This window comes from Phascolarctos cinereus, unplaced genomic scaffold (assembly GCF_003287225.1).
Source record: "Phascolarctos cinereus isolate Bilbo 61053 unplaced genomic scaffold, phaCin_HiC Scaffold_4;HRSCAF=312, whole genome shotgun sequence".
Taxonomy (NCBI): Eukaryota; Metazoa; Chordata; class Mammalia; order Diprotodontia; family Phascolarctidae; genus Phascolarctos; species Phascolarctos cinereus.
Genome location: NW_027555847.1, coordinates 696,209,082 through 696,236,944, shown reverse-complemented (window position 1 = coordinate 696,236,944; position 27,863 = coordinate 696,209,082). Strand labels below are relative to the sequence as shown.

Sequence of the window (27,863 nt, the reverse complement as noted above, 5' to 3'; positions counted from 1 at the left end):
TTTCTTTGGTCCCACGTAATACAGGCAGCCCCCTTTGGGAAACAGGTTAAAGTAGGCAGGTGGTACCTGACATCCCCATCCTCCCCCAGGCGTGCAGGGGATGAGGCGGGTGGTGGCACCGAGAATGGAGGTAGAGGACAGAGCCGAGGACATAGGTCCCAGAGACAAATCTCTCCAGAGATCATGTCTCCCCTTCTTCTACAAGCTAAACAGCCCCATCTGCACTTGATCTCAAGGACCTACACCATCCTCTGCCCTATTCGGGAGACCTCTGGAAACGGGCACCCAATTCATAGCAGCATCTTTGTGGTAACAAAACACTGGGAACAAAGTGGGCTGGGTAACCGCTGATTGGCCAAAGAAACCAGCATATGAATATAATGGGACCTTGTTTGACTTTGGGAGGTCACAAATACCAAGTCTTGCTGCTGACTCTCTGTGATGGCTGCTTCCTTTTCTGGATATTCATGTACCATCCCTTTAATGCTCTGTTCCAGAATTTTGACCAGAATCAAAGCCAAGCTCACTGGCCTGAAGCCTACATACTCTGTCCTGTCTATTCCTTTATTGGATAATTGAGACATTGGCTCTTCTCTAATTCTAAAGTGGCATTCTTGTTTTCCACCTCATTCAGGTTCAGGTAGCCCATAAATTTATACCGGATCTCTAAGGTTCCTAGAAGTCCTAAATCCTATGACCTAAGGGAGGCCAGTGAATAAGAAGGAAAGGTAACCCTATTTATAAAGGAGGGAAATTGTGGATATACTGCATTAAAGAAGGAGGGGCTTTTTGTGGGGAACTAGCCAAGGTGGGGTGGGGGGAGGGATCCTACAAGGAGGTGGCACTGGTATAGGGGAAGTGAGAGGGCAGTTTCAGGAAAGGGCAGAGTATAAGAGAAGGCCTAGACCACAAGCACAACATAGAGGGGACATAGTATAGGATGGAGAAACCAAGTATGGGGCCAACAGGGAAAAAGCCACAGGGCAAGGCAATGTGCCAGAGAAGGAAGGAGGTAAACATTTATTAAATGCCTACCGGCACTTAATCAGCAAATATCTCATCTGATCTTCACAACGACCCCGGGAGGTAGGTGCTGTTATTATCCACACTTTAAAGGTGGGGAAACTGAGGCCGACAGATGTGAAGTTTCTTGACCAGGGATTAGCCCAGGACCTAGAGACAATCGGAACTGTTCTGATGTCCAGCCTCCGGCATTTACTAGCTGAGGACCCTGGACAAGGCATTTCAGGGCTGCCTGCCTCAGTTTCCCCACCTGTAAAGTGGGGATAACAGCACCCACTTCCTGGGGTTATTGTGAGGAGCGAACTTAAAAGGTTCTATAAACGCTGCTAATATTGCTAGTTAATTGTTATTATTCATGAGAGCTGGCTACGTATGGAGCGGTGCGGAATCTGGAAGGGCGCCTCCTACAGGAAGAGTCAGGAGGGGGAGGGTACACCGGGCACCGCGGGGGGCGAGGCGCAGACCAGGGGGAGGGACCGTGCGGGGGCCGGAAGGGCTGGAGCGCCGAGGAGGGCCCAGCACGTGGAGGGAGGAGCGGCGGCCCACGGCCAGCGCGCGTGCGAGGCGGAGAGCAAGGAGGTTCGGCAGGGGGCGGGGCGGCGGGCGCGGTCACGGGCGGGGGGCGCGCTCACCCTCGAGCACAAACTTCTGTGCGTAGCGCTTGAGGTTCTTGCGCTTGATAGAGCCGAAGGCAGGCGGGAAGGCGCCCTCGGCCAGCAGGCGCCGGATGTCGGCGAACTTGTTCCCGCCGGGGCCCAGGCCGGGCGCAGTGGCCGCCGCCGCCGTTTCCTCCTTCTCGGGCCCCTGTGGCGGCCCCGTGGCTCCGTCCATAGCTGCGGCAGCAGCCGCCGCGGGGGCAGCCCGGACACTATTCCCGGGGACACCCGAGGAGGCGGGGCCGAGGGGAGGGAGGAGGCAGCTGTAAGGGAGCGTCGGCCAAGAGGCGCCCGTAGCCACCTGCGAAGTTCCCAGGCAGGGTTCGTGTGTCAAGAGTGGATCTCGGTGCCGGGCGCACAGACTCTTTTCGGAAGGACGTCTATTTCAGTCCCTTGACCACCTGCCTGCCCCGCTACCCACCAACCCCGGAAAACCCAGGAGAGTGGATGGGGAGCCTCCCGCCACCCCCTCAGAAGCCGGCAGGGGCTTGGGATGAAATGGATTGAGTTTAAGGAATGGGAGTCGGCGCAGGTTAAAAAGGGTGGGGGACATCCTAGGGGAGGGGTCCAGCTGGCAGTTGGAAGAGGGGACCAGAGCACCCGGGAGAGAGAGGTCAGGGCTGGAGCCTTTGCTTGGAGGAGAGGGGAGGAGCTTTTAGACCGAGCTTCTTGAGGGCAGGGACTGTTTTTTGCTTTTCATTGTATCCCTGGGACATAGTAGGCACTTTATAGGTGGCTCAGTGGATGGAGAGCTAGACAACAACAAAGGCGCTTAATAAACGCTGATTGACTGACATACTGACCAAAGAGAAAAGGATCCAGGACAGAAATGCAAGGATCACAGGACTACAGATTCAGGGCTGGAAGAAGCCTCATGGGCTAACCTTCCCCCCCCCCAATTTTGTTGTTGTTCAGTCATATCTGACTCTCCATGACCCCATTTGGGGTTTTCTTGGCAGAGATACTGGAATGGTTTGCCATTTTCTTCTCCAGTTTGTTTTACAGATGAGGAAACTGAGGCAAACAGGATGAAGTGATTTGATCAGGGTCATATAACTAGTAAGTGTGTGAGGTGGGATTTGAACTCAGGAAGATGTCTTCCTGACCCCAGGCCTGTCACTCTATTCACTGCTACACATGCCTGCCCTAACACAGAAAACAGACCTAGGAATGATTCATCCAAGGTCACATAGCTAGTAAGAAGGATGAGGTGATTTAAATTCTGGTATGGAAAGGAATGGTGTGTAGAGGGGCCACATAAAAAGAGCCACAGTAAGTTAATTCCTAATAGACCAGTGTATGGGGTGTTCAGGGAGGACTAACCCCTGTGGTGGGAGGCCAGCCGAGCCCTTTTCAGGACTGCTCATCTACCTTTGGTGTCCACCTTCATCCGAGTCTCACTTGTGACTCCAAGAAGCTGCAGCATGTGCAGTGGCCACACCTCGGTAAACCATCTCGGCAGATGGGCTCAGGCAGATTAAGGGAAATCAACAGATCTCAAAGCCATTGGTGAGTTAGGGGAGTGTCCACCCCAGCATGTGAGGACCTTCCCCAGTGGAACAGGCGGATGAGAACACTTTGTTCCAGTGGCCACAAAGGTGGCTGCAGTGGGTGCTGGTAGAGTTAGAGCTTGTTCAGATATTGAAGACACCAACGTCACCCATTTCGTCCCAGGCCATCCATGATCTGGACTTTAGTGACTGCTGTACTTGGTACAGGTCTGCCTCACTTAAATCCAATTCACTTCATTGGTCTTCTTTGAAAACAAAGTGTGAAAGAATAGCAACTCACCACTGAGTTGCATTACTGTAGAGATCTTCAAATACAGTCTCTTTTTTTACAGATGGGAAAACTGAACCCAGGGCAGTGCTGTAACTAAGGTGGAGGGACTGTGGCTTTGTCTCAGGGTGCTGATACTGGACACTGATACTGAGTCAGCAAGAATAGTTCATTACAAGGATGATGGCTGTACACCCTACTGAACTCATCTCCTTGCCCTTCTGAATTTCCACCCCTGGGGTATCCAGGGGTTTTTGTTTTTTTGTTTTGTCTACTCACACTTCATCTCCTTCATCATCTGAATTTGTCTTTAAATAGTTGACCTGAAAAGTTGTTGGGTGCCCAAATTAGAGAGTGATGTGCCCAAGGTCAAGCAGTCTTCTGCCTAGTCCAGGGCCCTTTTTCCAACTCTGCCAATAAACCCCAAATTGTTCTAATTATTAATCAGTAAGTCTCCAAGTCTATGTTATATGAGGCTTGGATGAAGGAACTAGAGACATTTAGCCCCAAGAAGAAAAGATCTCAGGGTGGGGGGGTGGTTACCTTCAGGTGCTTGAAGGGCTGGGTGAGAGAATACCCTTGCTCTGATTGGCCACAGAGGGGAGGATTGGGGGAAATTAGAGAGGCAGATTTAGGTTTGATGCCAGGGAAAACTGCCTGGCAGTTAAAGGAACCATTGCTTCTGGAGGTAGTGAGTCACCCATCAGTGTGGCACCAAGTAAAGGCGGAAGTCATTTGGTGCCGAGGATGTCAATGACAGGCCTTGTGACCTAGTGAGATTAGGAGCTGTTGTCCTTAGGATAACCTGGGTTCCAGCCCTGCCTCTGACCCATGCTGGCTTCGGTGATCCTGGACATGGCCATCTGCACGTATTTGAACTGGGATGTGTGACCTTCACATGTCGGAGGATTTTTGGCTAGATTTTGTTCCTGGTTTCTTCATCTGTAAGATGAGGGGGTGGGACTAGCTCTCTGCCCTACACTGACTGTCACCAGTGGACCTGTGTTCCAGGCAAATTGCTTCCTTCCTCTGAGCCTCAGTTTTCTCATTTGTGAAATGGGAATAAACATTGTCATCTCTGCTTCTCGGGGTTGTGAGTATCGAATGTGCCTATAAAGCACTTTGTGGACCTTAATCAAATTTCATAAATGAACCTCCCCCTATTCCTTTGTAAGGGGGTGGGTGGCGGGATGTTGACTATGTTGCCAGGTTTTATTCTATGTATCAAACAGTTTTGCTGTTTTTTATCTCTTCCTCCTTTCTTTTTAAAAAATGTTATAAGGGATGACGGATGGGATACAGGGGAAAATTGAGAGGATGTCAAAACAAACGTCAATAAAAACTTATTTGAAAAATAAATGTCTGCTCTTCTCATCCTCTCGCTTCCCTGGGCCTCGGTTTCCTCCTCTGTAAAATGGGCGGTGGGCCTCTTGGGCCTGAGAGTCCCTGCCCTTTGGGCTGGAGTCACAGGACCCCTTCTCCCGTGGCGCTCCGCGCAGCTCCCCGCTGGGTCCTGATCCCTAAGCGCCGGGAGACTCCGCCTTCCCCGGGTCTGGGCATTTGGAGTCACTCCCTGGTTTCCCCGGGGTGGGGGCGGGGCCGAGGGCGGGCCACGTCCCTCGGGACCGAGGCGTTGCTACGGCGGCCGGGCCGGGCCAGCGGGCCGCGCGCCCCCGCGCCGGCGCTCCCGGCCTGCGCTCCCGGCTCGCGCCGCAGCTGCGCCTTGTGCCCGGCGGGGCGCCATGGCGGCAGCCGGGGCTGGGGCCGCGGCGCGGCGCTTCTTCCGCTGTAACTGCTTCTGCTCCGAGAACCTCTTCCTGCCCCGCTACCGGCTGCACGTGCGCTACCTGGAGGAGCAGCAGCTGCGCCGAGACTACGGCCTGGTAGGAGCTCCCCGCGGGGGCACGGGGCCTCGGTCACAGGGGGGAAACTGAGGCACGGAGCGGGGCTGGGCGCGTAAGGACCCGTCGGAGTGGTGGGCGTCGCCGGGATGGCCTCTCGGAGGGCGTCCGGCCCAGCCCGAGGTCCAGAGAGGGTCATTCACGGCCCAGATCGCCCAGCGAGTGCCCGGCCCAGGCTCGAGGCCAGCCGGGGGCCGGAGCGCCCCCCAGACCGGAGTGGACGACAGACAGCTGTTGGGGGGGGGGGTCTCAGGCAGGAAGACCACAATTCCGATTGGGCCTCGGACGCTTCCTCTCTGTAGTCACTTCCCCTTTGCCTCGTGCCCTTCTCTGGACCTCGGTCTCCTTGTCTGTAAGAGGACCTCCACCGCCCTGTCCTGCTCTGAAGCCGGTGCTTTTATATTTGGAGGCGAAGTTCAGAGCCTGTGCAGCCGCGATGGTCAGGTGCTCCCGAGCTGTCCGGTGTGAAAGAATGAAGCAAACATTTATTAAGCACTTACTGTGTGCAAAGCACCAGCACGTGGAAAAGTCAGACAGCCCCAGCTCGCCAGGAGCCGACGTTCTAGTGGGGGGACGACGCGTAGGGAGGTGGCAGTGCAAACCACGTAGAAAAGGCGCCTGGTCCTTGGGGTGCAGGAGCAGAGCAGGTGAGTCAGGAAGACGCCGCCTTAGATCCGGCCTCAGACCCGTACCGGCTGTGTGACCCTGGCGCTAGGGCCGCTTAGCCTTCCTCAGCTGTAAAATGGGGATAATAATCCTTCCGACCTTCCGGAGTGGTTGGGAGAATCCAATGAGGTAATATAGGGGAAGCGCTCGGCAAGCCTCCAGGTGCTGGGTATGGATGAGCCATTATCATTGAAAGGGCACATGCTTCTCAGAGGAGAAGTGTCACAGAAAGAGCACCAGGGTGGGAGTTCGAGAACCAGGGTCCACATTCTGACTGTACTTCATGCCCTCCTGTGACCCGGTGCCTTAGTTTCTTTATTCTGTTTTGGTTTTGTTTTTTATTTTGTTTGTTTTGGGCAGTTGGGGTTAAGTGACTTGCCCAGGGTCACATAGCTGGTGTCAAGTGTCTGGCCTGAGGTCGGATTTGAACTCGGGTCCTCCTGGCTCCAGGGCCAGTGCTCTATCCACTGCGCCCCCTAGCTGTCCCCCTAGTTTCTTCATTCTGATGAAGTGGGGTGGGGGGCGGGGTTAGATTGCTCGATAGGAATTAATGATCCTACAGCCCCAGAGGCCCCCTCTAGCTGATTCCTATGGAAATTCGCTTTTGTCTGATGAAGGCGCCAGACCCTGAAAGACTGAGTCCCATCTCCAGTATTTACTAGCTGTGTGACCATAAGTGAATCACTTAACCATTCTGAGCTCGTGTCCTTAATGGAGGCAATAATAACTCCCCTAGTGTCTCCCTCACGGAGCTGTCGTGAGGATCCTCAAAACGTTCAATAAATGTCTATTTTTGCCACAAGGGATGAGTTGAAGATTGGGTGAGGGAAGGGGAATGGAGGCTATATTTGGAAATAAAAGAGAGACAAAAACAAAGGTATCGATAAAGATCTAAAAAGCACCCCAAACGCCAGCGGTTACTGTTAAGTGTTCCTGTGATTTAGAGCAGGACAAGACTTTAAAACCACCCAGTCCAGCTCCCTCATTAAAAAAAAAAGCCATTGACCTTTTTTGTTCTTATGTCTCCTTCATTTCTAAATATAACCCTCTTCCTTTTCCTCTCCAGAGAGCCAGCCTTTCTAACACAATAAAAGAAAGGGGGGAGAGGGGAAGCAGTTTAACAAACCTAAGCGAACCATTCATCCAATCTGACAGTGTATATAGATAGCACTCTGCACCCAGGGTCTCCCCTTTGTGCAAAGAAGAGAGGGAGGAGCGTTATTTCATCTCTTCTTCAGGACAAGAACGGTCCTTCTAATTACATAGCATTCTGGTTGTTTTTGGGCACCATTTTATCCGTCAGTATTGTCATCATTGTGTGTGTCCTGCCATCTCCCTCATTTCATGAATGAGGAAATGGAGGCAGGAAGGGATTTGCTCAGGGTCACACAGGTAGCGAATGGCAGAGCCGGAATGGAAGCCCGAGGCATACAGACTCCAAGTCTAGCAGTGTGTGCAGTCTCCCCTGCCCCGTGTTTCCCTGCATCTTCCTCCAGGGAGATTCTAAGGAGAGCATTTTGTAAGAAAGTGAAGTGTTTTGTCACGGAGGGGTGCCGTTGTGAATTCCTCCACTCTTCAGAAAGCTCTGTGGTTTCTTCGGTTTGGGCGCTCTTTCCCTCTGTGGGTGAATTACACCCCTTGTGCTTTTGCTGATCATGCTGTTCCATTGTCGGTCCATCCTTCTGTGAGGCTTACATGTTTTACAAAGTGCTTTCCTTGAGGTGGGTGACATTAACTCCATCTCACAGGTGAAAGAATGGGGAGGTGTTATTGCCATATTTTCACAGATGGGGAAACTGAGGCACAGAGGGGTTAAATGATAGACTTGGAGCCTGAGGGGGTCACCGTTTCTGAGGCTGGATTGGAATTCAGGTCTTTCTTACCTCTTTGCTGACCTTCTTGTACTGAGCCTCTCTGAATTTAGTTAGGCTGTTTGTCAGTTTAGAAATGGAAAGGACCTTAGACATTTATGAACTCTGGGCCTGGAGACAAGAAAAGACCACTAGCAGTGTGAGCCTGGACAGGTTACTTCACTTCTGTCTGCCTCAGTTTCCTTATCTGTAAAATGTGGCTAATAGGGGCAGCTAGGTGTTGCAGTGAATAAAGCACCAGCCCTGGATTCAGGAGGACCTGAGTTCAAATCCTGCCTCAAACACATAACACTTACTAGCTGTGTGACCCTGGGCAAGTCACTTAACCCCATTGCCTAGCCGAAAAATAAAATAAAATAAAGTAAAATCAAATAAAATGTGGATAATAAGAGTACCTCCCTCCCAGAATTGTTGTAAGGACCAAATGGGATAATAATTGTAAAGTGCTTAGCACAGTGCCTGGAATATAGTGGGTGATTAATAAATGTTAGCTGTTATTAAATTATGTAGTCATAGCTTCATAGCTGTAGCGCTGAAAAGGGTCTCAGAAGCCGTCTGCTCCAACTCTTTCATTTTATCAGAGGAAACTGAAGCCCAGGGTCACACAGGTCATATCAGAGGTGAGATTTGAACCCAGGCCCTCTGACTTCAAAGACTGTGCTTTTCCATTGTACCATGATCCCATGCAGTAAGGTTGTGTAGTCCAACCCCCTCCTTCCCCATCATAGATTGGGAAACTGAGGCCACGGACTCTTTGAGGCTTGTGCAGTTTGGTAGGACCTGTGGGGTGGGGATGTCACTTGGGCTCCCCTCTGAGCCCTGGGGACCTTAGTTGGGGGGTTAGCCCTGGGGTCATGCTGTCTGTAACTTCGAGCCACCCCTCACTTTGTCTGTTCCAGGTCCTTAAGAGCCGTGGCTGTGTGAGTCCTGAGGACTTTGAGCAGGTGTTGGCTGAGGTAACAACCAAGTCCCATGCCCATGAATTCTTGTGCTCACTCCTCCAGGGAAAATGGAAGTCAGGAAGACTTGGGTTCAAATCTGCAAGTCTACCCCTGATACCCTCTGGCTGTGTTGCTATGGGCAAGTCACTTGACCTCTTACTGCCTCCAAGCAGCTCTCTTAAGACTGTAACATGCAGAGAAGGTGCCAGTCTACACTAGTAGAGGGCATTTCCTTACCCGGGAGCTCCTTATAGCAATGAAATCAGTCCAGTCCCTATGTCCTGTTGTTGTTCTTATTGTTTGTATTATGGTTATCCTCACTCGTAGCTTGAGAAGGAGGTCCAGCGGAGGAAGCAGCTGGTTCAGCAGGCCTCACAGAGGAAAGCCACCATTGCCCAGTGCTACCTCCCAGTCCAGCCCCAGGTGTATGGCTTGCAGGTGCGTCTTGGTGGGCGGGGCCCAGAAAGGGTAGTGGTGGTACTGTAGTAGTAAAGATAGTGGTGGGGTGTGAGCAGCCAGCCCTGGGTGAGGCATGATGGACTCTTAGAGTATCTCTAGCCTCGGCAGCATGGGCCAAATTTATCAGCACAGACAACCTCTCCCTCCTCCTTGAAGTCCAGTGGGGAAGCCAAACAGTTTTTGGGTTGCCCCCACCCTAGCCCCAAGGGGCTATCTCAATAAACTCCGATAACTCCCTGAACTCTTTGATAGGGACATTTCCTCCTGTGACACATATATCTTATCCTTGCCTGCCCTTCCTGTATGACTCTCAAACCTGCCAAGGGCACCCCTCCAATGGGGGCCTCTTTTCTGTTCTTTTAACATTAAGCGGGGATCCCAATAGAGCCACGGTCTTCAAATCAGTTATCTCTTGGTAACTTATCTTTTTTTCCCCTCGATCATATATGTCCCTTGATACTAACCTTTTATTTCCCTTGCGTAATTCATTTTCTGTAATGTGCCTGGACCAGCTCTGCCCATGAGCTTCTTCACTGCTCAGCCTGGCAGCAGCCTATCAGAGGAGCCAGTTGCCTTTCCAAGGGTCTGTGGTGGAGTCATTCACTTTGCGTAGAACATATGGGGTATATGAGTTTTCCCAGCCAATGCAAGCGCACAGGACAATTTTGTTATAACCAGATTATTATTAGTTTAAACATGTTACATGTTAGCTTAAAATATGTTAGTTTATATGTTAGTATATTAGTTTAAATAATGTATTGGTTTAAATATAATGTAATATAAATATATACATAAGACATAATATAAATACATATACATATGTCAACATAATAAACATATTGGCCCCATGAAATTCGTGTAACAGAGTTTCCTGGGTTTGCGTACAGCCCTCTTTTCTTTGCTCTTTGGTGTGCTCACATGTTCCTGTACGTCTCTGATTGTTGAGTTTATCGAGGTGGTGCCATAGTGCGTAGAACATTGGACCTGGAATCAGGAAGACCTGAGTTCAAATCCAGCCCCAGAGACTTGCTAGCTGTGGGGCCCTGGGCAAGCCACTTCACCTCTGTCCACCTCAGTTTCCTTATTTGTAAAATGGGGACAATAACAGCACCAACCTCCCAGGGTTACTTCAAGGCTCAAATGATATTATATTTGTCAAGCACTTTTCAAACCAAAAAGTGGCTCTATAAGTGCCAGCTATTATTATTAATTATCAGAATAAATTAAAACCCCCCAAACCCCATTAATTGGGTGAATTGGTCCCTTTTCGTAGAACTCTCCTGTTGGACTCTCTCCGGGTGTGTGGCTTTCCCAGAGGCTTCACCCAGACCCTGCTCATGAGTCCTGCTGCTTTCACCCACTGTTTGTTCCTGGCTCTGGCCTCCCTTGAGGGCCAGACAGAACAAAGTCTTCTCAGGGCCACCCATCTCTTCAAGAATGTAACCACCTAGCAAATTAATCCCTGGATCAGCATTTGTTAAACACCTACCTCCTCTGGTCCGTGGAGATAGGAATGCAGAACCTGTCCTCAGTGAGCTTCCATTCTATGGGAATGAGACAAATTAGGAGCCCCGTCTTTTTTTATATCCCTAGGGCAATGCCTGGCATACAGTAGGTGCTTAATAAATGTTTGCTGACTTACAGAAAACTCCATTTGTACAGTATACTCTTCTAGGGAGGGTTCCTGGTTCCAGAATGATGTCCAGGGCTTAAGCAGCTTCCAGGCTCAGGACTCTGGGAGGATGTCCTGGGATGATGTTGTTTCTTCCTCCTCTCCTCCCCCCCCCCAGGAGCAGTTTATGGTCTCAGAGTTTCGGTCTGTTGTTCAGTATTGTGAGACCCTGGATGCTAACCTTCCAGGCCTCCTCAAGCGCATCGAGACCTTGTCAGGTAAGGCCCAGGCGGCACAGTCCCCAAAGGACCACCATCCATCCCCAGTGACAGACTGACTGCCATGATAATAATCTCAGTTCACATGTCCATGGTTTTGCCAGTCCCTTCGTTTAGGCCAGTGACCCCATCTTGGCCTGGCCTTCTCCTCCCCTTCTCGCCCTCTGTGTGGAATGGAAGCTCCTGGAAGGCAGTGCTTAGCACAGTGCCTGGGCATGCAGTAAGTGCTTACTAAGTGCTTGTCAACTTGTAGACCAGCCCAGTGAGGTTGGTAGCACAAGGATTGTTGACTCATTTTACAGATGTGGCTCAGAGGGTTGTAGTGATGGGCTCAAGGGCTCCTAGGTTCTTGGGTCTGAGGGCATCCAGTGTTACTCTTCCTTTTTACTGGTCAGGAAACTGCGACCTAAAGGGGGTGAGTGACGGGGTAAGCTTTATATCGGTGTGAGCAAGATGTGCGTTAGGGTTGTAGGATTGAGAGACAGAAGAGAACCTTAGACCTCTTCTGGTCCCAGCTCCTTCTTTCAGCAATGAGAAAGCAGACCCAGGGAGGGGAGGCCACCTGCCTGAGGCTAACAAAGTACCAGTCAGGTGTGGTCATAGCCTGTGTCCTTTCCACTGACCCACGCTCCCTGACTTAAGGGCACAAATGCACTCTGTGTTTGTGTGTGTGTGTGTGTGTGTGTGTGTGTGTGTGTTTAACTGAATGTATCTCTGTGTGTGTATATGTGTTTGTGTCTGACTATATATATCTGTGTCTGTCTGTCTGTGTGTATATGTATCTTTGTGTCTGTGTGGTTGTGTATCTGTCTGTGCATGTCTGTGTCTGTGTCTGTCTGTCTGATTGTGTGTATATATCTGTGTGTCTGCCTGACTGTATGTTTGTGTGTGTCTGATTGTTGTCTTACTCTGTGTGTGTATCTCTGGGTATGTGTGTCTATCTGTATCTGTCTGACTCTGTGTGTGTGTGTGTGTCTAGCTGTGTGATTGTCTGGGTGTGGGTATATGTGTGTCTGGCTGTCTGACTGTGTACCTATGTGATTGTATTTGGCTTGCTGGGAGTCAAGCCTAGCCCAGTACCCATCACAAGCAGGATGCTGGGGACAAACCTTTGAATGTTGGTATGGCTGTCTTTTGCAAACCGCCCGTCCCCTCTGTAGATGAGAAGAGGATTTACCGGCTGCCGGTCTTCACCCTGGATTTCTGCCGGATGCTGCTGAAGGAGCTGGAACACTTTGAGAAGTCGGACATGCCCAAAGGGCGGCCCAACACCATGAATAACCACGGGGTAGGCGCAGCCCCCGGGCTCCCGGGGAATGCAGTGAGGCCCCCCCGCTCTGGCCCCCACTTGAACCAGCAAGGCCTCAGAGGGTGATTTCAGAGAGGTGAGAAAGACTCAGAGATCTAGAACCAGAGGGGACCCCTAAGGCCCCGCTCCCTCCTTTTAGAGAGGAGCAGGGAGTCCACAGGACCACAGAGCCAGAGCTGAAAAGGGACCTTTCTAGAGGAGGGGACTGAGGGGGAATGACTTGTCTAAGGTCACCCAGGGAATAAGTAAGGGAGGTGGCTTTTGAAGCCAAATCCTTGACCCATGGCTGGCTCCTTTCTCTGCCTAGATCCTGTTATACGAGCTGGGTCTGGACGAGCCCTTGGTGACTCCCCTCCGGGAGCAGTACTTACAGCCCCTCACTGCCCTCCTGTACCCTGACTGTGGAGGCGGCCAGCTGGACAGCCACCGCGCCTTTGTGGTGAAGTACACCATGGATGAGGACCGCGACCTCAGCTACCACTATGACAACGCCGAGGTCACCCTCAACATCTCGCTGAACAAGAACTTCTCGGAGGGCAGCCTTTACTTTGGAGACTTTCGTGAGGTACCCACCCCTCCCCCCATCTCCACTACTTGGAGTTTAATCAAGCAGCGAGCATTTATTAAGCACTTACTGTGTGCCAGGCACTTCTAGTCAGGGAGACAATAGAACTTAGAGGTTGTCTCATCCAGCCCCCTTGTTTTATAGACGAAGAAACTGAGGCCCAGTGGGGGGGGGCGGGAGAGAAATGACTTGCATGAAGTCACAGTGCTAGAACCCAGGTCTTCTGACTTTCAAGTAGAGAGGCAGATCAAAGGAGGGAGTGCCTTCAGGTATGGCGGTGGGGTGCAGGCCAGAGTGCCCTGTGTAAGGACCAGCAGGCAGGCCTGGGGGGCTGCACCAGAGCATTGCTCCTGGGGGCTGGGAAATGCAGCCCACCTCACGAGCCCCTCCGCTTTGCAGGTGTCGAGCAGTGAAGTGCAGTACCTGGAGGTGCCACACGTGCTGGGCCGAGGGGTGCTGCATCGGGGCGGGCAGTTGCACGGGGCCCTGTCCTTGGAGTCTGGAGAACGATGGAACCTCATTATCTGGATGAGGGCCTCTTCTGTCCGCAACCAGCTCTGTCCCATGTGTGGGAAGCCGCCTGAGCTGGTGGAGGATGAGGGCTATGGGGATGGCTTCACCCGAGAAGAAGGGGAGCCCAGTACTATGAACATTTGCACCTTGACCTGAGTCCCAGCCTCCTACCCTGTGGCCCACCAGTCTGAAAGCTCTGCCAGGCCCTTCTATGTGTCATTAGCCATGATAGCCCAGTCCCAAGCAGGAGCCCAGACTGGGGGCCCATCACGTAGAAGCGGTCCTTGAGATTCACTGAGGATTGGGAAGGTGCGTGGGAAAAACTGACCTTTCAAAGTGTTCCCCCGAGGGGGCCTGCCAACAGCAAGGTACTGATGGGATCCCAGCTGTGATGGATGGGACAATAAAACGTGACTAGCAGGGCTGCTCGAGGCATCTCAAGAAACCCTGTCTGACCCAAGCTAAGCTGCTGGGGGCCACAGAGTTATTCTGTAGTATAGAGTATGTAGTAAGGAAGCTGTACCATCCCTCTAAGCCACTGGGGGTGGGGGAATAGGTCTGGCAAAGGTCCAGGACCTGCAGGTGCCAGGTGGCCCTTAAGAGCCTTCCTTTGTAGTATCTTGCGTCAATTCACTGCCCCTCGCCTGTTTGTCTGTCTCCAGTTATGGCCCTCACTCTAGGTAGGCAGCTCAGGCAGCTTTCCATTCCACTCCACTTCTTTCCTGGAAGACTCGCACCGTGCTGAGATGTCTTTAGAGTTGCTGTGGGGGCCTCAGGAACTCATCTTGTTTCTCCAGTTCCTCTAACATCCAGTTCATCTTAGTGACTTTTCTGTTCTTTTTCCCCTTCATTTTATTGAGGAAACTAAATGAGGTAGATATTAGTTAACTTGTCCAGGGTCACAGCTGGAATGTGCAAAACTGAGGTCCTGCCAGGCAGTGGCCAAGCCAGAGCACGGGCACCTGCTGCCATACTGACATCCTGGTTAGGTAGCATGTCAGCACCTCCATCCAGGACATTTCAGTCCAATCCAATTCAACATTAATTAAACACCTGTTGTCAAATCACAGCCTAGAAGGCTGGAAAGGTAGGATGGCATCAGGTCTTCGATCCTTGACTGTTCATTGCCTCCCTAGTATATATGCTGAGGCAGAGGGAGATAGAGAAACAAACCAATTCCCTCCATCTTGGGGTTTCAGTTAAACCTAACATAGAATATTATTAAGTATCTGCTGTGTGCAGGGCACTGGGGATACAAAGACAATTGAAAACTCCCTGTTTTCAAGGAGCTTACATTCTGCTGTGGGTGTGATACACAGATGAGTAAATAGTGTGTTCAGGAAATAGTACTAACTGGGGAGCAAAAGCAAAGGCTTTTGTAGGAGAGATGGCTCCTGAGCTGGGTTTTGAAGGAAGCTGGGGATTATATGAGGGATCTCAGCCCAGTAAGAGACTAGAATTATGGTTGTGAGTAACCATAACACAAAACATAATGAGAGCATTGGGAGAGATGTAAGTCAGAAGCTACATAAAGTCCAAAAGGCTGAAGGCAGGCCTTGTAAAATCCTGGGATTTTAGCTAGATATGGACAGGAAGAAATCAGAGAAATGAGGAAGGTATTTGGGTGCAGGGAACTGTATGGACAAGGGCCCAGAGACATGAGATCTGGGGCCATTGAGAAGTACAACAGTTAAGCTAGAGGACGTGAAGAGGATAAGTGACATAAAGAGTGAAGGCCTAGAACCTGGAAAGGTAGGATGATGCTGGATGGTAGAGGTGCTAGACCAAGCCTACTGTTCAGTGCCTCTCTATTGTCCGTGAGGAGATGAGTGAAGGGGACAGAGCTTTGAATGAATGACATTATATTTGCAGGGGTGTGAAGGATGGATTAGAGATGGGAGAGGCAGCTATCAGTGAAGATGATAGGTGATGAGGACCATGAGCAGAGCTCTGGCTGTGGGTGGGAGAGGAAGAAGAAAGAGATGGCTTAGGCTGTAAGGGTGAGGAACCTTGGGCCTCAAGGCCACTTGTGGCCCTCTAGGGCCTCAAGTGTGGTCCTTTGAATCCAAACTTCACTGAACTTTATACCCTTAATAAAAGGACTTGTTCTGTCAAACTTGGACTCAGTCCAAAGGCTGCACCCAAGGACCTAGAAGGCCATGTGGCCTCGAGGCTGCAGGTTCCCCACCCCGGCATAGAGGTTTCAGGCTGCTAGATGTGGGCAGCCCTTCCTGCTTGAACCCCCCAAGACTGGTTCTGGTCTTGCCGGGGGAACGACTGCCTGCCTTGGCACCACGTTGCCGTGGCTAGCCCTGTGTAGGATGGCCAGGCTGGGAGGTTACTCCTCCTCCTCCCCCCCGCCACCCCAGCTCGACCCGGATCCTAAGAGCTTCCTGAGTACTCCCTGAGTAACCTGGACACTCCCCATGGCCAACCAGGTGGCATCCTAGGCGGTGGTGTGCAGAATGGGACACTGAGTCAAAGGGATCCTCTCCTCATAAACTCCTGTGGCTGCCCAGTGATGTTAGGGTCAGGTATCAAAACTGCAGTTTGTCCTTTCTAAAAAATAAGTTTCTATTGATGCCTTTTGTTTTCTACGTCATAATGTCCCCCGGTATCCCTCTCTTCCCCTCCCAGAGAGTAAATAATATTTTTTTAAGACAAAAAAGAGGAAGAGAAATGAGCACCACTGATCAATACATTGAAAAAGTCTAAAAAAAAATACAGTATGCAGTGTGTGTGGGCCTCCATCCTCCTGTGCCTCTTTTTTCTTCTTTCTCTTGAACTACGCTTATTCTTTATCACTTGGTGGGGGGGGTCCTTTCCACTTACATTGTTGTAATCATTGTGTAACAATAGTTTTCTTCACTCTGCATTCATCACATTCATCATTCATTTCATCCTTTTAAAATTTGTTTGTGTTAGGTTTTATGACAGTTATTAGTATGGTAGCAAGCGTATAGAATTTATGAATAAGCACATATGCATATATTGAGGATGAGCTTAAAAGTTTGTTCCTGATAGGGATGAGCCAGGATCAAATAAGTCTGGAGACCATCCGTTGTATTAGTGAGCAATCAGGGCATAGTGGATGGACAGCTGGCCTCAGAGACAACTCTCAACAACTATGGCGGCTGTTCACTGGCCTGCTTCATGCCATCCAGGATCTAGAGCTGGAAGAGGTCTTAGGATGAGACCTAACCAGAGCTGTGATGTCATTTCCAGGGTAGGACATTCCCTCTGCCAAGGCAGATAATCATTTTCTCTGAAATAATCCCAGAGGGCTGCCTGGAGGCAGAGGTAAGATGATTTGTTCAAGGTCACACAGCATGAGTCAGAGATGGGATATGATGAGCTTTCTGACTCCAAGACCAGCTCTTGACCGCCTACTCCCTTCTGTTTCTTAGGGAGATATAAACCAAAGTACTTGCAAAGTCAGAGGATGAAGATGGCTACCCATTCAGGGGAAGGAGGCAGAAGCCCAGGGATGAGGAGCTGTTGGTAGGTGGAAGAGTGTGGACAGAGGCATGATGGGAGGTGGAGTTTTAAGTTTGTCTGGAGCATAGTGTTTGAGGGCAGAGGAGCTAAAACTGGAAGAGTAGAACAGTACCAAACTCAAGGGCGTTGAATGCCGTTAATGCAGAGGTTATTAATCTCTAACGTGCCATGGACCCCTTTAGCCATCTCCTGAAACCTTTTAACTTTTGTTCAGAATCCTGTTAAATGCACAGCATAAAATACAGAGGATTACAAAGGAAGCCAACAAGATTGAAATGAAGATGTGTTCCCCCTGGAAGTGCATAGAACCCCGAAATCCATGAGCCCCTTGGCCGGGGCTGGACCCCGGGTGAAGACTCCCTGCCTCCTCTTCCTTGGTTAAACACCCTGCTCCCCTGTGCACGGCAGACTTGGGAGGGCAGGGACTGCCCTTAACCAGGGCAGGGGCTCTTTCATTCTGGTCCTGGTGTCCCCAGCCCCTTGCACGCAGGTGCTAGGAGCTTAATCCATGTTTGCTGAAGGAGTGAGCCCGGGCGTTCTCACCAGTGCCATTGAACAGAGGAGGAAACTGAGGCTCACGTGCTTAGGGTCACACAGCTTATGTCTGAGCAGGGATTTCTGCCCAGGTTTCTTGAGTCCAGTCCATGAGGGTAAGCATTTATGTGTATTTATAACAGCTGGCTTTCTAAGGTTTGCAAAGCACTTTACACATATTTGTTTGATCCTCCTTTCAGCCCTGGGAGGTCACTGCTATTATCAGCCCCATTTTATAGGTGTGGAAACTGAGGCATGACAAGGTTAAGTAGTTTACTCGGGCTCACACAGCTAGTAAGTGGAGTGGCATTCGAATTCAGGTCTTTTCAATCAGCGCTCTATCCACTGCACCACCTAGCGGCGGAACTCGCGAAGTCAGTTTTCCACCCCAGCTACAAGTCGGGGGTGGAGGGGGAGGGGGAGGGGGGAGGCTGGCCTTCGAGCGCCCCCTCGCGTCCGGGACTCAGCTCGACAGTGGCTCCCTCCCTCCCTCTCAGGAAGTTCTTCGGAGGACCGGAAGTAGGAAAGGGACTCTCCCCGTGGCCGCCCTCGGATCTCGAGCTGGCTCCGCGGGGCCCCCGGCGGCGGTTTTTCCCGATGGGTCGTTAGCAGCGCGGACAGCCGAGCGGAGCAGCCCCGCGGTGTGCCCTCCTCCAAAGGCGGTGAGAACTTCGGGGCGAGAGGGGCGCGGCCTGCCCGAGTAACCCGGGCCTTGCCGCGCCGGGGGAAGGTCTTCCTTGGGACACTGACCCTCCAGGTGCGGGGAGGAGGGAGCTTCCCGGAGTGCGGCCCGTTGCACTTGCGCAGGTTATTGCCCTAGGAGAGCCCTCCCTCTCTTCTGGAAAGGGGCGGAGCTCTTAAAGGAACCGCTACAAGTTTCCGTAATCCTGGTAGAGTCGGGACTGTCCCCTCCTCCCCGAGCCTTCACCGTCGGGAGGGGGCGTGGCCTGTACCACCCCATCTTGGCCTCTTGGTTCTGGGGTTCGAATCCTACCTCTGACACTTTCTGGCTGTGTAACCTGGGGCCAGTCACCTGAGCTGCCTGAGGCTCGATTTCTAAACCTATAAAATGGGGCTAATAGTAAGTACACCTCCTTCCCTGGGCTTCGGTGAGGCTCAGGTGAGAGATAATAAAGGTAAATGAGTAGGAGAGAGTTGATGGGAATTGGGAAAAATTCATTTCAATTCAAGCACTCACTGAACACCTACTGTGTGCCAGGCACTGTGTTTGTCAGTAGAGATGCAACCAATGAGCTTTTTTTTTTTGTGAGGCAGGGTTAAGTGACTTACCCAGGGTCGCACAGCTAGGAAGTGTAAAATGTCTGAGGCCAGATTTGAACTCAGGTCCTCCTGATTGCAGGGCGGGTGCTCTTTCCACTGCACCACCTAGCCAGGAGTGGCTTTTCGCCATGAGCATTTGTTAAGGACCTACTGTATAATAGGCAAGGCTAGGGCAATGGGGATACGAAGACAATCTGTAAGCATTCATTAAGTACCTACTGTATGCCTGGCTCCGTGATAGACAGTGGGGATACAAAGAAAATTTTCAAGTACTAAGCACCTGCTGTTTGCCTGGCTCTCAGATAGTGGGAATACAAAGCAGTCTACAAGTGTTTATTAAGTACCTACTACTGTACCTGGCACTGAGGATACTGACAGCAAAATTAAACTGGCTGCCCTGTGGAGCCAGTGTGATGCTTTTTCTGCCTGGCTTTGTGTCTCCCGTGCTTGGTACTACATCTAACATACAGTAAGCATTTATTGAATACTTGTTGACTGACAGCTGGGGAGAAGGTGAAAACACTATCTAAGTGTGCACAAGTCAGTGCTTCCTCTGCAGCCAGGAGTTGGAGACACTGAGAGCTGAAGTCACTTACCCAGGGTCTCACAGCCAGGCTGCATGCGGGGGTGGGGGGGAGGAGAGGGAGGCAGGGAGGAAAAGGAGGGACAAAGAGGAGAGGGGGAGCAGGGGGGAGGGGAGAAAAGGGGGAGGGAGGGAGGAGAGAGGAGGGGGAGGGGAGAAGGAGAAGAGAGTGGGGGAGGGAGGGGGAAAGAGGGAGAGTAGCAGGAGGGGAGTGGGGGAGGGTAGAAAAGGGGGAGGGAGGGAGGAGAGAGTGGGGGAAGGAGGGGCAAAAAGGATAGAGAGAGAAGAGGGGGAGGAGAGAAAGAAGAGAGGGAGGGAGGGGGAGCAGAGGGGAGGGGAGAAAAGGGGAGGGAGGGAGGAAAAGGAGGGAGAGAGGAGAAGGGAGGGGATGGAGGAGAGAGAGGAAGGGGAGAGGAGAGAGGGGGAGGGGGAAAGAGGAGAGAGAAGGGAAGGAGGGGGGACAGAGGAGAGAGGAGGGGGAGGGGAGAAGGGAGAGAGAGAAGGGGAGAACAGGGGGAGGGGAGAGAGTAGAGGAGGAAGGGGGAAAAAAGGAGGGAGAGAGGGAGGGCAGAGCAACTGAGACAAAAACACTGCTGGGCTCAGACAGGTAGAAGGGAGCAGGAGAGAGCAGTGTCTTGACAGCTGGAGGGGAGACGTTCTCAGATCCTTGGCAGCCGCAGAGAGGTCAGGCTCCATGAGGGATGAGAAGAGGCGGCTGGACTGAGGAGTCATGGGTCACCTGGAGAGACAGACCCCCAGAGTTCAGCACACGTTGAATTTAGCTAGTCCCCTTTAGCAGGGGACCTTAAGCTGGGCTTGGTGAACCTGTTTTTAAACTATTTTGATAGCTATTTTCCAATATAATTGGTTTCCTTTGTAATCCTGTGGATTTCATTTTGTGTGTTTAAAGAACAGCCTCTGAGAAGGGCTCCTGAGGAGTCTAGGGCGTGCCACGGGTTCAGAACCCCGGATCTCCCCAGGGGCTCTGCTGGAGTCCCTTTTCCCCTGCCTTCCTCCCTGTCTGCCTGGAAATATGCTCAGGACTGAAGCAGCCCTCCCCAGACCCTTCTGGCCTGCTTCACCCAACCTCACTCTCCAAGCCAAGGGGACTAATTGCCCCAGCCTCCCTCCCCACTCTCGCCCTCTTGCTTCTGGAAAAGACAGTGGCCATGTTTGGGTCTGTTCACCATCCCCATGACCCTCTCCCCAGGCCCCTGCTTCCATGTGTATGTCATCTGTCCCCATTGGTACTCAGTAGATGCTTAATAAATGCTTTTTATTCTTCCCTGCCACTCATTTCTCTCATCTCCCCTTCGCTGTTAAAATGCATTTGCTGGTTCTCCCGCACTGGGCGGCTGTTCTCAGTTTCCCACCAGCTTTGGAGCCCACTAGCCTCTTCCGAGCTCAGCAGGGCTGGGTCCTGCTGCTGTCTTTCTCAGTCTCCTTTGCGGGGTCTCCATCCAAGCCCTGAGTTCTGACCTGGGGTATCCAGTGAGACAGGAGACCTTCTTGCCCTCCTCTCCTCTCTTCGTCTCTCCCCAGAGGCTCTGGCAGCTGAGCATCCTCAGCCCTCCTCTGGGTCCTGAGCTCTGCCGCTCGTCGCCAGGACACCTGCGGCTTCTTGTTCAGACCCGTCCTTCCTCCATCCCTAAGCTTTCCCCTTCTCCAGACTCACCTCCTTCTCTGGAGCGCACCCCTACCCTCGGGTTCAGCCCCTTAGGCTCATGCTGGAGCCTCTGGCCCCCCAACATCCAATCAGCTGCAAAGGGTTGTGGACTCAGTGTCCTCCTCCGCCCCCCCAGAGTCAGGACCCGGCCGAGGCCGGAAGGGACCCCGGAGGCCACTTTCTCTAGCCCTCTTATTTTATGGAGGAGGAAACTGAAGTCCAGGGTGATGAACCTTCCCCAAGGTCACACAGCACGGCAAATGGCAAGAGGCAGGATTTGAACCTGGCGCCTCCAACTCCAGAACTAGGCCTCTTTCCTCTCCTTTGTAGTGCTGGACTTGTAATCAGGAAGGCTTGGGTTCCTCTTGTGCCCCTGACACTGTTAGTTGTGGGTCTGGGCCTCGGCCTCCTCCTCTGTACGGAGGAGGGATACGCTGTCTGTGCCTCGGGACCTGACGCAGTTCTTTTCTTTCCTAGCCGTAGCAGGCATGGCCCGTGGCCGGTCCCACAGGCACTCCAGGAGCCGCAGCCGCAGCGCCTCCCACGGGCCGCCAGAGCAGGGGGACAGGAGGAGGAGGAGGAGGAGGAGGAAGAGCAGTAAGGACAGGGGAAGGAGCCCCTCTGCCTCAGGCTCTCAGGGCCCAAGGAGCAGCCTGGCCTCCAATGGGGAAGGTGAGGACACAGAAGGACCCAGGCCAGAGCCAAGGTTCTTCTTGGGCTCGCCAGGGGATGCCCTGCCCTCAGGGGCTTACATTCTGCTGGAATTAGTGTAAGGAGAAGCAAGGAGGGGCAGAGCGCTAACCTCTGGAGGGGTGAGGAGCCAGGAAGGCTTCCTGGGGAAGGGGGCACCTGAGCGAGACTTGAAGGGAGCCAAAGATTCAGAGAGACAGGTGCGGGGGGCGGGGGGAGGCTCTGTAGACAGCCTGTGCACAGGCCTGAAGGTGGGAGGTGAAAGGAGTCCTCTTGGGCTGGAACGTAGGGGATCAGAGGGGGGCCTCTTGGCTGGGCTGAGGGCCCATGGGGACGCCCCAGGTCAGCCCGGGTCGGGGGCAGGGCTGGGGCCAGTCTGCAGCTGCTCTCCCTTCTTCTTAGGTGCCCAGCTAAGTGCCGGCTGTGGGCCTGGCCAAGGCAGGCGGCGGCCTTAGGCATGACTTCTTCCTGTCCCCTCCTATTACAGAGGGAGAGCCAAGGTCCAGAGAGGTTGTGGGAATGTAGACTTGGAGCTGGGAGGGCCTTGGGGGCCATTGAGGGCAGCTCCTTACTTTGGTAAGAAACGGAGCCCCAGAAAGGATCACAGGTACTGACTGGCAGAGGGGAGATATGAACTCAGGGCCTCGGACTTGGAATCTAGTAATCCTTCGCCCACGGCAGCCAGTGCCTCCTCTTCACAGCTCAGTGTCAGGAGATCAATCAGAGAAGCAGAATCACCATTCAACATAGAGGCCGTTGAACTGGCCTCTCTAGTGTTCGTGGGACCAAGGGTAACATTTTAACTTGGAAAAACTCCAGGGCGAGAGGGTGTGTTTGGGCAGATTCTGAGGCTCGGCCTGGCTGCCCAGCTCCTGGTTCTCTGTGACGCAGCTTAGCAGCCCGTGGCCCACTCTCCAGTGGTGGAATGAGGCATCCTTTACGCTCCAGAGAGATTTGGGTGGCAGGATGTGGGGGGTAGGGAGAGCTCACCCTGTTTGAGGGAAGGGAGGGAGGAGGAAGGAAGAAGGGGAAAGAGGGAGGGAGGGGAGGAAAGAAGGGAGAGAAAGAAGGAAGGAAAGGCGGGAAGGAAGGGAAGGAGGGGATGAAGAGAAGAAAAAAAGGGGAAAGAGGCAAGAATGGAGGGAGGGAGGGAAAGAAGGAAGAAAGGAGGGAGGGAAGGGTTGGTGGAAGGGAGGGAAGGAAGAGGAAGGAAGAAGGGACAGAAGGGAAGCAGGGAGAAAGACAAGAGGAAGACCTGTCCGCTTGAGAAAGGCTGCTGACTTGTGCTGTCTTCAGGGCACCCAGGCGGGTCTAGCTTCTTCTGCAGGGGAAAGGTGTACCCCACTCAGGCTGGTTCTTCTCAGGCTGGGCCTCCCTGAGGCTCTGAGGAGGCTCCTTCACTGGCCCCTCTCCTCATGTGCAGAGAGAAGCAGGGACAAAGCCCGGAAGAGAAGGCGGCCCAGGTCCTCCTCTTCTTCCTCCTCCACCTCTTCTTCCTCCTCTTCCTCTTCCTCGGGGGCCTCCAGTGGGGGCAGGAAAAAGCGAGGGAAGCGTAAGGACAAGAAGAGCTCAAAGAAGAAGGCAAAGAAGAAGCTGAAGAAGAAGAAGAAGAAGGAAAAGAAGAAGAAGGAGAAGGCGGCCAAGGCCAAGGTGGTAGAGGAGATGCCGGGCCCCTCGCTGGACCAGTGGCGGAAAGAGCCCCTGGTGGAGAGTGGCCCAGGTAAGGGCCAGTGGGGGTGGGCGAGATGTGCCCCCCAGCCCCCTCCCCACCTGTCCAGGCCAGACCAGGGTCTTGGCTTCTCCTGGGGAGCATGGAGGGAGTGCTGGCCGGGCCCCAAGCTTGCACAGGCCACGCCCATCAGGCCCCATAGAGCCAGGAAGAAGAGCAGCCAACATTTAGGTGGCTCTTCTGTGTTTGCAAAGTGCTTTACATGGGTGATCTCATTTGACACTGGATCCAGGAAGCCTCTGCCTCTGATCTGTCCTGGCTCTTACTTGGCCCTGGGCAAGTCACTTAAACCTGTCAGCTAGATAGTGCAGTGGATAGAGCCCCGGCCCTGGATTCAGGAGGACCTGAGTTCAAATCCAGCCTCAGACACATAACACTCACTAGCTGTGTGACCCTGGGCAAGTCACTTAACCCCTCTGCCTAGCCCCTTCCCCCCCAAAAAAAAAAAAACCTCCAGGGACCCAGGCTTGGGGCAGAGAAGGTGACCGCCTACTTTGTTAGAGGGAGTTTCCTTATCTAGGAATACCCCCAGACCATTGACATCACAGGTCCTTATCCCTATCAGCACCATGAACCAAGACAACACAACGCCTGAAACTGATGGTATATGCAGTCTTTCACACCCCTAGCCCCCCACTGCTTTTTTTCTTTTCAAATTTATTATTTATTTTTAACATTAAAAAAAAATTTTTTTGAATTCCAAATTCTCTCCCTCTCTCCAGCCCCTGTCCCACCCAGTGAGAAGACAGGCAATGCGATATCAGTTACACATGTGAAATCATGCAAAACCTATTTCCCTGTTAGCCATGTCGCAAAAGAAAAAAAGAAAGTGAAAACATCCTACTTCAGTCTGCACTAAGAGTTCATCAGTTCTCTGGAGGTTGAGGCGTTTTCATCATAAGTCCGCTGGAATTGTCTTGGATCTCTGGCGGTCAGATTAGCTAAATCTTTCACAGTTGATCCTCGTCACGGTATTGCTGTTACTGTGTATGATGATCTGGTTCTGCACACTTAGGCTTGCATCAGTTCGTACAAGTCTTTCCAGGTTATTCTGAAGTCAGCCCATTCATCATTTCTCACAGCACGATAGCATTCCGTTACTTTGACATACCACAGCTTACTCAGCCATTCCCCAGTCAATGGGCATCCCCTCAATTTCCAGTTCTTGGCCACCACAAAAAGAGCTGCTCGGAATCTTTTTGTACACAGAGGTCCTTTTCCTTTTCCTTTGATCAGTCCCCCACTTCTGCAAAGGCTACATTTTCTCCTGGGTCCACACTTGGTGGTTATGATCACCCCCCATTTCCTTTCTGGCTGATTTTGTATTTTCCACCTCCACTGTTGTTATTGTGGATATTGTTTACTGGGCAAAGGCCTCCTGTAACTTAAAATTTTCAAAATTTTGTTTTTACGTCATCTTCATTTCCATATAAATCCCACCCCCTTCCTGGCACCCGAGTCATCCCCAAGGGACGAAGAAAAGAAAGGGAAAAGTCCTGCCCAGAACCTGAATCTAACAGGACGGTTAATTCTTCTGCACCAAAAGCCCCTTTGCTGTTGACTTTGAAAGATGAGGAACCTCAGGATTTCAGAGTTGGGGTGACCACCCAGAGTCACCAGGCAGTCTCGACTCCTCATTCCCTGATGCCAAACCAGACAGTGTAACCTGGCCTTGGCCTCAGAGTTCGATTCTCCAGGCTCTGAGGTGTGAGATAATGTTTGGAAAACACTTAGCATAGTGTCTGGCCCACAGTCAGTCCTTAATAAATGCGTGTTCCCGTTCCCCTCCCCCTTCCCCTTGGTCCTGTGGGTGACTAGACCTTCCGGGCCAGAGTCACTCACTCCGTCAGGCACATGCCCTCCCTTGCCTCCCAGGTGGGGTCCTCAGGTGTCTGGCCCACTGACTCGTAATCCAGGCCTCTGCCCTCCTTGGGGAGGCCTCACCTGGCTGGCACTGACTCCTGTTCTTTTTGGGGCCTGGGGCATAGTACTGACAGATGAGCAGAAGTCCCGCATCCAGGCCATGAAGCCAATGACCAAAGAGGAGTGGGATGCCCGGCAGAGCGTCATCCGCAAGGTGGTGGACCCTGAGACGGGTCGTACGAGGTAGGAGCATTTCAGGGGCTGGGGAGAAACCCCCAGGAGCTGGGGCTCTGGGCCCAGCTCAAGGGCCATGCTGTGGTGGGAAGGAGGGGAGAGAAAGGAGCTGGGCTTTTCCACCCATTCCCCACCTCTCCTCCAGAATCTAAAAACCCCGGTGAGTCTCTGTGAGTCTCTGTGAGTGAGTCTCGGCTTATTCCGGACAGTAGCAAGGGCAGTAGAGATCTGCTATTGCCGTTGATTCCAGCTCCTACTTGAAATAACCTTTGGCTTGTCCATCCATGCTGTGGCTACAGCTGGGAAGGTAGACAGTGAGGGGGTAGCCCAAGCCCTGCTCTCCTTCTAGCCTCAGATTCCCCAGGCAGGTCCTGGCTTGACGGGAGCCCCTTCCTGGCCTTGGGCAGCTGCTGCCCGAGTCTGTACAAGGGGTGGCCTTGGAAGGCACAGACCGGCGTCCAGACCTGCTTCTGGACTTGGAGGCGGACCGAGGACCTGGGTTCAAGGTCCCTTTGCCTCTGCTGTAAACTCCTAGGGTGGTCTTGGGTGATTCGCCTGACCTCTCAGGTCAGATGATGTGGTCTATTTCCATGTTGGTGAAATAAGGTGTGGTTGGGCCTAGGTGGTCCTGGAAGGTCCCTTTTGGTTCTCATCCCGCTCTTCTCCCCTGCTAGATGTCAGGGTCTGGTCCTGCCTCACTGTATGGATAAGAGGAGCTTGAATACACTACTTGCCCAGGGTCACACGGCTGGTAAATGTGGGTTTGGAACTCAGGACTTCCTTATTCCGAACCTAATGCTCAGTCTGACCATCCCGTGACAACAGGCTCCTTCTCCCAGGGCCTTGTCCTTCTCTTGCCCAGTCCCATGGGAAGATGAGTGCATGCGATGGTGAGGTAGGGGAGGGCGTGGTGGATGGGACAAACCATGGGGGGCCTCCTGACATGAGGCCGGAACAGCTCTGCCCATGAGGTCATGTTCACAGATAACGTCCCACTCCTAGCCTGGCACAGATCCAGGCCTGCTGCCTGCCTTTTCAGCAGGAAAGAAGGAAGGCCACATGTGCCCTGGGAGACTCCTTCCCCACTGCTGTGATGTAGTGGAAAGGTACAAGGAGGCTCCGTGTCAGGAAAACTTTCCTCCCAGTATGGAGTGGGCTGGCCTGGCTGGTGTTCCCTCTCACAGGAGGAGTCTTCATGAAGAAGCTGAACAGCCGCTTGGTGGGGGCGATTCCTTTTGTGCATGATTAGACTAGATGCAGGCTGTGGGCTAGTGATCCTTTCCTGAGGTCCTGGTCCCCCTGGGGGAGAGGCCTCCTGCCTGTCCTTCCATTCTCCCCTGTCCCAAGTGCCCCGAACCCAGGCCCCAGGGTCACCCACCCTCTCGACCTCTTCTTCTGTTCTAGACTCATTAAGGGGGACGGTGAAGTTCTGGAAGAAATTGTCACCAAAGAGAGACACAAGGCGATTAACAAGGTAGTAGCCCCCTCTCCCCCCGCTGGTGCCCGGGGCCCCGCCCCCTGCCCACTTAGAGGCTTCCCTCTCCGACGTGCCTGTCTCTTTCCTGCAGCAAGCCACAAGAGGTGATGGGCTGACCTTCCAGATGCGAGCAGGTCTGTTGCAGTAAGACCCCCAGCCTCCTTCCTTCGACCTCCTGGTCCCCCATGCCTGCCCCCAGACTGCTGTCTCCATGGACTTGGGGGGCTCCCTGGGAGGGTAGCACTGGCTCCAGCTTGAAGATGCCGGGCATTACCACTGTCCTATCCACTGCCTGAGGACAGCTGCCTAGGCCGATGTGAGCAGGGGGTTTATGAGCTCAGGGCCTGGCCCAAGCAAGAAATGCATGTTGATGCCTGCCAAGAGTCCAGGAGAGCTGGACGGTGCCTGCATTTTCACTGTCCTCCCTCCTGTAGGGAGTACCCCGGGGGCGGGGAGCTAGAGTCATCTGAGCAGGCCTGGCTGTACTTGCCCCCAGACTTAGGCCCAGCTAAGAAGCAGCCACCAAGAAAGGCAGTGAGGCCTTGGAGGCTGGACTCCTAGAGTAGCTCATTGGAGCTCTCTCAAAGGGGCGGGGGAAGGGGAGAGGCCCCCCCTTGGCTGCATGAATCCAACTCTGGTCCCTTCTGTTTCCACCTACGGGGTTCTGCTAACAATAAAGCCCAATCCAGCCTCAGGCTTGTGTCTGGTCTCTGCTTGGAGAGTTGGGTATAATTC

General features: G+C 52.7%; 2 protein-coding genes across 7 annotated transcripts; both read left to right on the top strand.

Moving 5' to 3' along the window:
• Window positions 1-5,139: 5,139 nt before the first annotated feature.
• On the top strand, window positions 5,140-18,192 carry OGFOD2 (2-oxoglutarate and iron dependent oxygenase domain containing 2). 6 transcript variants are annotated; one of them, XR_013486467.1, is made up of 10 exons: window positions 5,140-5,341; window positions 8,796-8,852; window positions 9,165-9,275; window positions 11,087-11,186; window positions 12,347-12,474; window positions 12,803-13,060; window positions 13,460-13,882; window positions 16,799-16,873; window positions 16,981-17,074; window positions 18,103-18,192. XR_013486467.1 is itself a non-coding variant. In XM_020970159.2 (7 exons), exons 1-7 carry the CDS (start codon window positions 5,201-5,203, stop codon window positions 13,727-13,729), a joined length of 1,065 nt encoding a protein of 354 aa, XP_020825818.1. In that variant the 5' UTR covers window positions 5,140-5,200; the 3' UTR covers window positions 13,730-16,323. The 6 variants fall into 6 exon arrangements, 3 of the variants coding, with proteins under 3 accessions (XP_020825818.1, XP_020825820.1, XP_020825819.1); XR_013486465.1 differs by lacking the exon at window positions 18,103-18,192 and adding an exon at window positions 17,286-18,017; XR_013486466.1 differs by lacking the exons at window positions 16,799-16,873; window positions 18,103-18,192 and adding an exon at window positions 17,286-18,017.
• On the top strand, window positions 18,181-27,822 carry ARL6IP4 (ARF like GTPase 6 interacting protein 4). Its single transcript, XM_020970158.2, has 6 exons — window positions 18,181-18,267; window positions 21,613-21,807; window positions 23,249-23,545; window positions 25,543-25,660; window positions 27,056-27,125; window positions 27,220-27,822. Exons 2-6 carry the CDS (start codon window positions 21,624-21,626, stop codon window positions 27,274-27,276), a joined length of 726 nt encoding a protein of 241 aa, XP_020825817.1. The 5' UTR covers window positions 18,181-18,267; window positions 21,613-21,623; the 3' UTR covers window positions 27,277-27,822.
• Window positions 27,823-27,863: the final 41 nt, after the last annotated feature.

Bases quoted from the DNA above. Each gene is read 5' to 3' on its own strand.
- OGFOD2 (XM_020970159.2), top strand. From the start codon at position 5,201: ATGGCGGCAGCCGGGGCTGGGGCCGCGGCGCGGCGCTTCTTCCGCTGT. The intron at 8,853-9,164 runs GTAACAACCAAG...CCTCACTCGTAG, and splicing joins TTGAGCAGGTGTTGGCTGAG to CTTGAGAAGGAGGTCCAGCG. The intron at 9,276-11,086 runs GTGCGTCTTGGT...CCCCCCCCCCAG, and splicing joins CCCAGGTGTATGGCTTGCAG to GAGCAGTTTATGGTCTCAGA.
- ARL6IP4 (XM_020970158.2), top strand. From the start codon at position 21,624: ATGGCCCGTGGCCGGTCCCACAGGCACTCCAGGAGCCGCAGCCGCAGC. The intron at 23,546-25,542 runs GTAAGGGCCAGT...CCTGGGGCATAG, and splicing joins CCTGGTGGAGAGTGGCCCAG to TACTGACAGATGAGCAGAAG. The intron at 27,126-27,219 runs GTAGTAGCCCCC...TCTTTCCTGCAG, and splicing joins GACACAAGGCGATTAACAAG to CAAGCCACAAGAGGTGATGG.